Below are 10861 nucleotides of genomic sequence, written 5' to 3' on the forward strand. Positions count from 1 at the left end.
TCTCCCCCACCATACTACCTGTCCCCCACTGCTCCCCCCACTCCCTCCCCAACTCCTTGACCCTCACTGCTGGCCAGGAGTGCTGCCACTGCTTTCCCCAATACAGTGGAAAACGGGATGGGACACATATTCAAGACGATCTTGCAATAATTAAATTCTGTAGGTGGAAAATGCTAAGAAATTTATACATTTCCCCATGTATGGGGGGGTCATCTTAAAAAGTCAGTGTCACCTAGAAGTCAAGTAAATCCAGTAGTTCTTTTTGAGTGAACTGACAAGAAAAGAAAAATATAACAATATTGAAACCCATAGCCGAGTGAGACAGAGATTGAGAGAACTGAATAAATACTGGGGGGGGGGGGCACTTTTAGTAATAAGACAGGTAACAATTTTAGTAAGAGACAGAGACCTGGTTTTCTCCAATTAAAAAAAAAAAAAGGCCAATTTTCAGATTAAAAAAAAGTAACTCAAAATCCACATTTCTCCTTGATTAAAATGAAACGCCACTAATATATAGTGGTGTATAATATATACAGGGTGTTATAAAGTCTTTGTGCAACTTTAAACTTTAATAACTTTGGATATACACATGATAGAAGCAAACTGTAAATGGCGATTGAAAGCATAATTCATTAAGGTTTTTAGCATAGTACAAACTATGCACAGGGTAAGGACCACAATTGCAATTCATGAAACCACTCAGCAGCAACTGGAAAATGTTTTCTATGAGTTGGAAAATCGGACTGAATGATTTATCACGAAAGATGGCAGTTATGCTGAAGGTTAGAAATTTGAGCTGTACTGTGTTAAAATGTAATGAATTATGCTTTCAATCACCGTTTACAGTTTGCTTCTATCATGTGCATATCCAAAGTTATTGAAGTTTAAAGTTGTACAAGGACTTTATAAACACCCTGTATACAGTGGTGTTTCATTTTAAATCATGGAAAAATGTGGATTTGGGGTTCCTAGTTAATCCGAAAATTGGGGATTTTTTTTTTTTTTTTTTTAAGTCAGAGAAAGACACAATTCCTGGTAATAAGATAGGAATACAGTGAATACGCAAAGTTGCAAATCCAGGAATAGGTGGCACTGTGTCTACACTGTGGTCAATAAATTTTCTTCTGATACTCTTAAGACAAATAGGCTAGTACAAAAAAAAAAACTTTATAGCTCCTGAAGCATGCATAAAATTACCTGGTATCTTTCCCAGTAAGACTGAACAAAGCATTCCGCAGCTGCTTTGGACGAGGCATAAGGATTTGTTGGTCGTTTGGGTGATGACTCATCAAACTCCTAAAATAAATCAATATGAATGATAACGTGCTTTAGGCAATACCTTTTATCCAAAAGAATCCCAGAATGCTAGAGAGGCTTCATAATGATGTCATAGTCTGAACGTTTTCTCTCAAACCCAGGGAATAGAACACATTAGATGTTCAACAGTACTGGAGGTGAAGATAGCATGATAAAAGCAAAAGCAAACGCAAAAGCAAAAAAAAAAAAAAAAAGAAAGAAAAAAAAAGAGAGAAACAGGCTTCATGACTACCAATAGCGGAAATAGGCCATAACACCACGGCTAAACTAACCTCCTTAAATCCATTAGAAAGGTGCTTAACAGATCACAGCCTATTTCCACCTTGTGCAAACCACCATCTCTATAGGAAGTGCATTTGCAACACACAGACATTAATTGCATGCACCTCTTAACACCACTTGAATGTTAGACCAAATCCTTAAGTCCCAGTCCTTCAGACCTTCACTGCATGAACAGTGAGGTCTGTTCACACCATGCACTACAAAGTATGGGCACCTTTGAGGGAAGAATACTGCCCACAGAATCAACATTAAGTGGCTCCCAGGATGAAGGACCTTTGAAAAATCCCAAGAACAATTACATCAAATCTTTTGAATAAAGTGTTGAACAAAATCATATAATCTGACATGTTCTGGCTGTAAATCTTATAAATTAGACCATTAAAATAATAAAATATTGGCTAGCAATGATATTCATACCAAAACCAATATCTCCTTTTCTTATAAATACAGAGTACCTTAAATACTCATAAATTAATTATGAAAACTGTTTCCTGATATTTCTTGAAGCAAGAATTACAAAGCAGTGTCTGTTGTTGCGCAACTGTCTCTTACTGGTCCAATTCACCATCATTCAATTTTGGCTGGTGAAAGTTTCTGAATCCTCTTGCTATTTGAACTTTATGAGAGGACTTCATTTGATGACAAAGTTTAAATTAATTGTTTTAAAAAAAAAGTTCAGACACTTTGTATTCAGCATTTTGAACACTTTGTTCAGCATTTTGTAGCTAGTACCTATGTCTCATAACTGGCACACTAACACGCTTGATTGTAAATTTAATACCTCAAGTGGGCTGCTCAAATTATAAAACAAACTCTGGTAAGAATACATTCTAGAGAAACTTGCTTTTAAATAAAATGTTACCCTATGAAGTTTTTTCTTTAGACTTTGTAACCACAGAATAAACAGTAATAATTAAATTACACAATGTAAAAAAAAACCAAGAACAATTTTACCACTGCTAATAATTCTCTCACAGGTTTTTATTAAGTTACTTGGCCTGGAGCTCCGTTTCCCCATATTCCCATTGACCAAAAGTGCAACGCTACAGCCAAATTCAAGTTCAGGGCCCTATCTGCATACTGATTACCCTCTACCGCACCCCTCCATTCTTGATGAAGTGTGTGTGGGTTGGGGGGAAGGAGGGAGCAGGGGAAAGATCAGGCTACAAAACCCACACAATTGTATTTGGTAGCTCTCCAAAGCAAGGCTTCATCAATTCTGGCCCTGTTCCAAAAGGATCAAAAGATGAATTGGCTTACTGTTTTTTGGGCAACTGCTACAAATTAAACAAGCCACAGCCAATTCTTCTCCCCACCACCCAGAACAGACAGATACTAGACACTGCAGAAATGGGATGAGAGCTTTATCTAATCTGGTTCAGTCATCAGTTAGCTACTTCTCACACAGCCAAGATAGACAGGTACTGGAAACTCTGCCTCATGGTGATCAGCAAGATATAAGCAGTCAGCTAATCTCTTACTCTATGATTTTTTACTGAAGCAGCACTCTGCTCTTTATACTTCACATAATAGATGACTGACACTGCAGAACCAGTTCTGGCTCGTTTCATTTCCCAAGCTGCTATACACAGCAGACCTCAAGAGAACAAATCCACAAGGCGGCAAAGGCTCAAGGGCAGAGAAAGTGCACCCAAAATATAATAATCTGAGTTTGTCTACTTAGTCTTAGAATGCAGAGACACAACTAACTCTTATCTTGATAATCTACAGACACAGTCCAACTCTTGTTAGTGGAGGTGATCTGATGCTATCTGATACAGCGATGGCATTCATGCAACTTAGCTTGAGAAAACATCAACCTTCTCAAGCAAAAGCACAAAACATTCTGCCAAATCTTTTCATCTTAATCGTCTTGCAGGTGGTCACCAGAACCATGCTCAACCATACTCTGAACTGCATGATCTTTCAAAAAGAGCAAACAATCCCTGTTCTCATTCCTGTATGGCTGTGATACGTATCATAACAAAGTGCTAATCCAAAATGACAATCCTCTGACTATGCTATTACAGATAGCAAAGTTGATTATATAAAAATTAATACTGGAGCCTACAGTATCCATTCCTGTAAGGAACAGAATTTCTTCACTCTTTCTGCACTAAAATGGCTACAGTTGAAATTGTACAATATTCCCAGGTGGTTAGCAGTAGTTGTTCACAGATGGGAAGCCATAATATTTTCCCTAAATAGTTACTTTTTGTACTGATGAACTAATCATTTCAAATCATGCCTGAAGTGTGCCAGACATTTTAAGTATGACAAACCAGTTCCCTGCTATGAAGAGCTTACAATCCAAGTTGACAGACAGACAAGAAAAAGTGAACACAATTTTGCTTGCTTTCTTTTAATAAGGACAAACTCAAACATCTCCTGGAACAGAATTTATAGCAGTATATTCATTCCATATTGCTCATAAGATTAGGCAAACACTTCATATTTGATTCACTATACCAACCACAAACAGTCAATAAGAGGCTTGATGCTAAATGAAGTATTAGTAACAAAATCAGTGCCTCTTTACAAGCCAAGGCATCTTCAGAAATCAAGCCTGCATTATTTTAAAAAGCTGGGGTAAACTAATCTAAAAAAACTGTTTTGTTTAAACTCTTAAAAAAATATATATACACACACATATACACATACAAAAGCAGAAGTAAAAAAACCCAAAAACATTGAAGCATTTTCCTGCTTACCTCATCACTGCTACCTCCATATACTTCGTCTGTACTGACATAAACAAACTTCTCCACACTGGCTTCATATGCAGCAGTGACCAGAACATGAGTACCATAAACATTCACATATTTGAATTCCAGAGCATGCCAAAATGAAAGATCTACATTTTAAGAAATGAAAGAGAACTCATTCTGTTATAATCTTAATAGGGAAGAAAATGGGGGAAATAACACACGAAGATATTAATAGCAAACCACTTCATGACACAGCCAGGATTAGAGCTTTTGATGTTCTTTTAACTTATTTGAGGTGTTTAATTAAACAAATGTCTCAATGCAAGTACAATATTTCATACATTTGTTCCATAGCACAAAGTATTTTTTTCTTGATAATAAACAGTTTTCCTTGATAATCAGGGATCCTGGTTTTCTCCGATTTAAAAAAAATCCCCAATTTTTGGTTAAACCAAAAGCAAAAAAACAAACCCCCACAAGTAAAATAAACAAAACTCGGAACCCACATTTTTCCATTATTAAAATGAAACACCACTAAAATGTATATACATGTGGCGTTTCATTTTGATCACAGAAAAAAAAAGTGTAGATTTCAGGTTACTTGGTTTTTGTTTGTTTAACTGAAAATTAGGGTTGTTGTTTTTTTTTTTAAATCAGAGTAAACCAGGATCCCTGTTGATAATAAAACAGTAAGAAGAACTAAAGCCAAGATAAAATAGAGTATCTATACTTGCATTTACATTACTACAAGTTTTAACTCAAGTTAAAAATGGCACTTGAATTGTTATATGCATACACATCAATACAACAGTCACCTATAGACTGCAGTACAATATCAAAACATTAATGTAACCTTTTTCATCTGATTGGATAATATCTTATCTAATAATAGATTAAAGTCCTTATGCATGCAAATTTCTAGTTTCAAACCATTTATAGAGATACCTTCAGAAAAATCTTTACTGGAACAAAGTGTAAGTACATCCCAAAAGGCAAAACTACATTAATATAGAAAAAATAAAGTCTTATTTTTAAAAGGGAAGTTGGTGCAGAATAGACTAAGATGCAAATTTAAAGCACAACTGCTATTCTATATTAACTCTATGCAGAAACCTTCAAGTTGCTTGAAATTTTTCTGTTTAGACTGCTAGTAGTAGTTAGGATCAAGGAAGCCAAAGGTCAATGGCATCTCTCACGTGGACTTCTACATTTACTTTATTTAATAGAAATTGTCAACAGAATTACATTAGGACCCAAATTTGGGGGAGCAGGGGTTTGTTTGTTGGTTTAAAATATTTTCTCTCTCAATGCTATTCTCTACCTTGTCTCCAAGCATGAACTGCAAGAATAGTTGTTAAAAACTTCAGGAAAGTATGTTAAAAACTGGAAGCTCATTTTTATAAACCAGGACCTAAACTCCTAAAACTGTTTTCTAGATACTGTATTGCTATTCCAGGGCAATTGCACATAAGCTCCAGAACAGATTTTTTAACGATTTAAAAAAAAAAAAATGTAGTTAGCACACAGTTTGATAAAGTTCAAAAAGATATAAAACAGGTGATGGCCAGATAGTAGTACAATATCCTTAGGGGTCAAATGTGTTTTAATCAGTACTCCCTGGTTGAGACTTCCCACATCTGTAGTCTTACCCTGGGGCATTGTTTTATGACAAACAGTAAACCCCTAAAAACAGGTTTATAATGCAAATACCAACAGACCTTGAATCATAGCAGTGCTACTTTGAACTGCTATAATAAACTGAATACTATGGTCTTTAATGTAATATGAAGGGGAAAAGAATGAAAACAGACGACATGAATAGGTTACTTATGTCAAACAACACACATCTAGTACATTTATCACTGTAACAACATGCAATAATGCTCACCTACATGTGTTTGTGCTGCAAAATGTAGGACTATATCAATTTTCTCAGTTTCAAAAAGCTGTTTTATAAAATGAGGTTCACAGATGTCACCCTAAGGGGAAAAAAGTTAGATTGAAACAAAGCTATCAGTAGAAGTCAGCTTTCAATAATACTGGAGCACCAAACCTCCGGTGTACCAAGTTTTATATGATATTTTACTATTGCAGATATTGTATTGACTTGACTATGCCTTCATGCAAAACTATATACTTTGACTGTTTATATACTAAAAGATGAACCATTTTAAACATTGAATTCTAATTTTAAAAGTATACAGCATTCATTTACACAAGTGGGGCTATTTTCATGAATAAATCATGAGCTTTGCAATCTCACTCAAATCTTTAAACAAAACCCACCCCCCCCCAATCCAAAAAGCCACCCACACACGTCATTTGGGACTTCCATCTATCATAGCAAAATTATTTTCCTCCCTAGATTTATAGTCCTGTTAGAAAGTTAAGCTACAGCTGTAAAACTTCAACTGGAAGCTTCCTTTTTCTAAAAGACAAATACATATTTTTTTTAAGACTGTGCAGAAAATGAAGAGTAGAGATATAACTAATGACCTTTCAAGTATCATGCTCTTTACTCTCTCTAGAAAAAAACTGGTTGATGCTGTTCTATGGCATTAACAGCAAGTACTATGAGTATTAAAACAAGTCACAGTATCGTGTTGTAACAACAACCGCCTTCCGGGGAGAACATGTTTGGCAGATGACAGAAGGATCTCTCTATGTTCTGGAAGTCTCAATTATGGATCTACCAACCATCAATATTAATTTTTAAATTACATACAGAATAACTATAAACTGGCAACTGCCAATAACCCTCTTATGCTAATTACAGACATGACCAGCAATTATAACCTTGCAGCTGAAAAGGGTCAGCTGAAATATCAAGATAAAATATAAACTATTACAGAAAACATTTTAAAAGGTTTGTCAGATGATCTTCATGAAGCCAGACTGCAAGTACTAACTTAAAAAAAAAAGTTTTTTAAATAAAATAAAAAAAATAAAATAAAAAAAAAATCAAAAAATATTTAACTGGAAAAGAAAGTCAGGTAACAAAAAATTAAGGTGGCCGATAGAAAGCAAAACATTAAGGCAGTATCTATGCTGATCCTCTCCTGATCCCAGAGGTCCCGTCATTGAGAAAATGAGGAAGGGAGAGAGAGATAGCGTGACCACATGTAGGTTCAAGAACCTGAGCATATCCCTCAGAGGGAAGGGGATACTCAAGTCTACTCTGAGCCCCTCAACGCAGCTCTGAACACATCTTCACTGCCTAACTCAGAGGCTCTCAATCTTTTTAAATTTAAGGCACCTCATCACTAAAAAATAAATAAGTAAAATACATAAATGTTTTTTGCTGTCATGCCAATGGAGAACCACTATTGTGGTGCCCCTGCTTACCATATTTCACGGTGTAAAAGTTGAGGTTTGAACTCAAGAAAATTTACCCTTAAATTTCCACCTCAACTTACACACCATGTCAACACTTCAGCCAGACACTGCACTGACTGATACCCTGCCAATTGGGCAGCACACAGCCTGGGTGGCACTGCCACCACAGAGGGAAGGACTGGGCCACCCTTGCAGCTCAGGGGCTACCCAGCCAGGTGGCAGCTTGCTCCCCAGCCACAGGACAGGCAGGCAGGCTCCACCAAAAGCAGGATCGGACCCCTCACCGATTCTGTCTTCAGCAAGCTGCTGCAGCCCACAGGACACCTGGTGCCACACAGGAAGGGGCTGCCTTGCCCCACAGGCAGTGTGGGGGGCAGGGGGGTTGGAAGGTAGCAGGGTGTGTTGACAGTGTGAAAAGGTGGTGGGGATGGCGTGGGAGGCGCTGGAAGCCCGGGCAGCACCCAGACCTACCCGACACCCCTAACCTTCCCCCCAGCCACTGCCTGACATCCCATGCTGCCCATGGAACGAGGCAGCCCCTTCCTGGGCAGCACCAAGCATCCTGTGGATTGCAGGAGTCTGCTGAAGGCAGACGCAATGAGACCTGATCCTGTTTTTGGCAAAGCCTGCCCATCCTCCCGTCCCTCCCCTGTGCCTGGGAAACAAGCTGACAGCAAGCCAGGGAGCTGCCAGTTCTTCCCTGTATGGCAACAGCACCCCCTGGCCTGGCCAGATGCTGCCCAAGCTCAGAGGCACCCAATCCAACACTTAGACAAGCCCACCCAGGCTTCCAGTGCCTCACATGCCATCCCTACCCCCAGCTCATCCAGCCACCCTCCTGCCACCTGTCCCACCCCACTCCGGCAAGGCAGGGTCGACTTATACACAGGATCTACAAAAATCCTAACTTTTTTGAGAAAGAAATATGGAGATAACTTATACAATGTGATAACATGTACACCATAAAATATGGTACTTCAGTAGACTGAAATTGAAATGCTATCACCACAATGAGGTGTCCTAGGTGCCTCTGTTTCCAGAAGGAGTGTGGAGGAGGGGAGGGGAAGGTAAGGGGGTGAGGCAAACCAGGAAGAGCAGCAGCAAGCAGATGTGCCTGTTTTAGGCTCATCTGGCTACGAACTGAGGCATGCGGGGCCATTCTGTCTGTCCACCATGCTGGCCGTACCTTCACTGCAGCACTTCTGAAAGGGTCTTGCATCACGCAGTTGAGAATTACTGACCTAAATGCTGATCTCTGCTCTGCCTCAATAGGAGTGAGTAGAAAAGTATCCTTAGTTCCTCAATAGTGAGCCTCTGGTTGGGAAGGAAGTATGGACATGGACAATGATCAAAAAGCAAGAAAAAATCATGGATATGCATATCTGCATTTTATAAAAAGTGGATCTGAGACGTGTGTCTTTGTAGTCTGTGCACTACAAAGGGGGAGGAAAAGTGTCAGAGTTAACTGAATTTTAAACTAAATAATCCAAAGCTACCTCTAAAATAACAGGATAAAAGTGAATCTAACTTTTTAAAGCAAGAGTCGCCATTACACGCATTTAAAATGTACTTGCATTTCAGGATTTATACTGCTCATTAAAGAATGAAACTGAAGTTACCACTAAAAAATGTCATAATCATCTCCAACATTCATAGTAAAGCTACTCATAAGCTTTTGCCTATACTGCAAATAAAATATCTAAAGTTTTCAATACTACGTGCATAAACAGTGACACCTAGTGGCTCTAAAAATAGAAAATGAATTGGAAATTATTTATTCTGAACTGCAGTTTAGGCTCTCATAAGGGCAAAAGAAGTAGCACAGATACAGCAGTATTTTGTATAACTACATAGCCAGAGGTTTTAGTTTAACATCCCTCAGAAGAAAATTAAGTTGACTTCTCTCTCTCTCCTCCCCATTCTCAACTGTGCTCAGAATTTAAACTAATAAATGCTTTTTGAACAGCATTACTAATACTCCGCCTCCATTACTGAGAGTTACCATATTGTTTTGAAAGTCATCACTATCCACTTGCATTTTTTTCAGTATTCAGTGTCCACCTGACAACAGTAGAATAGGTATAAAACAATCTGTTCACTACTGTTTTTCTAAAGCAATGGTTCTCAACATTTCTGGACTCAAGGCATGCCTCCACAAGTTTTTTTGAATTGAATAGCACCCAGTTTCCAAAACTAATTTATTTTTTACAGTACCTACTTCCTACAATAGGGGCTGAACAGTAGGGATAGGGGATCATTGGCAAAGACAAGTCTGAACCTGGTTTATCCGCATATCTCCTCACACCTCCAGGAACCCTTCAAAAGGATCTGGTGGCACCCTACAGTGCACCAGCTCCCAACTGAAAACCACCAGTCTAAAAAAAAGCAGAGCATATTGGTATATTTGGTAATGCTAGCCATCTTCAGTAAGAAATGCTAAATTAGATACCAAAACATCACCAAATACAGCAGCTTTGGCCCTCACAATACACCCACAGCACAAAGCACCTGATGTAGATACCTATTTTATCATATTCTTGTTTTCATATCCTTAAGTTGCAGCATCAGCTCAATTATTTTTGCAGTAACCTTTTCCATTTATAAAACGTTTTCCTCCTTCAATGTTGAAGGGTTGTTGGTTGTAGTCATGTTGTTCTAAGGACATAGGCAGACAAGATATCAATTCTACTCAAAGAACCTTGCCTTCCTCATTCAACTTTTAAACATCAGTTAAATTAAAACATCACATTGTGAAGTGCACAGTTCAATATTTCCCCTTTTTATACAAATACTGAAAGTGAGACAAGTGTCAAGTAACATGCTCACCACACAGAAGGAAGAAGAGTTAGGGCGCATGAGAATTCAACGTCTGGTTCTCAGTTCTGTATTCAAACCATACTCTGGTTTCAACCATAACATGGTGTGTTAAACATACATGCCAACAAAAACTTCACTGGAAATCAATGGAAGGTTTCATAAAAACATAACACAGTAAAAGTTTCACAGGTACTTCCTCTACAAATACATATAAAGATTCATAGATGTTAGGGTCGGAAGGGACCTCAGTAGATCATCGAGTCCAACCCCCTGCAAAGGCAGGAAAGTGTGCTGGGTTCAGATGACCCCAGTCAGATGCCTATCTAACCTCCTCTTGAAGACCCCCAGGGTAGGGGAGAGCACCACCTCCCTTGGGAGCCCGTTCCAGACCTTGGCCACTC

At 38.3% G+C, this 10861-nt stretch overlaps 1 protein-coding gene across 11 annotated transcripts in view; it reads right to left on the reverse strand.

Moving 5' to 3' along the window:
- The window catches only part of TGDS (TDP-glucose 4,6-dehydratase), a 37742-nt gene that overhangs the window by 11044 nt on the left and 15837 nt on the right, over positions 1-10861 (reverse strand). For 5 of the 11 annotated variants that reach the window (XM_025200346.1, XM_025200344.1, XM_025200348.1 and 2 more), the window contains 5 exons: positions 10165-10298; positions 8830-8957; positions 6196-6286; positions 4311-4453; positions 1198-1296 (listed from right to left, as the gene is read on the reverse strand). In XM_025200346.1, coding sequence (XP_025056131.1) covers positions 1198-1296; positions 4311-4453; positions 6196-6286; positions 8830-8862 — 366 coding nt within the window. In that variant the 5' untranslated portion in view covers positions 8863-8957; positions 10165-10298. The remainder of the gene's footprint in view (positions 1-1197; positions 1297-4310; positions 4454-6195; positions 6287-8829; positions 8958-10164; positions 10299-10861) is intronic. The other 6 variants (XM_025200342.1, XM_025200341.1, XM_025200339.1 and 3 more) reach the window with 3 other exon arrangements.

The sequence above is a fragment of the Alligator sinensis genome, unplaced genomic scaffold (genome assembly GCF_000455745.1).
Source record: "Alligator sinensis unplaced genomic scaffold, ASM45574v1 scaffold740_1, whole genome shotgun sequence".
In the NCBI taxonomy this organism is placed as follows: Eukaryota; Metazoa; Chordata; order Crocodylia; family Alligatoridae; genus Alligator; species Alligator sinensis.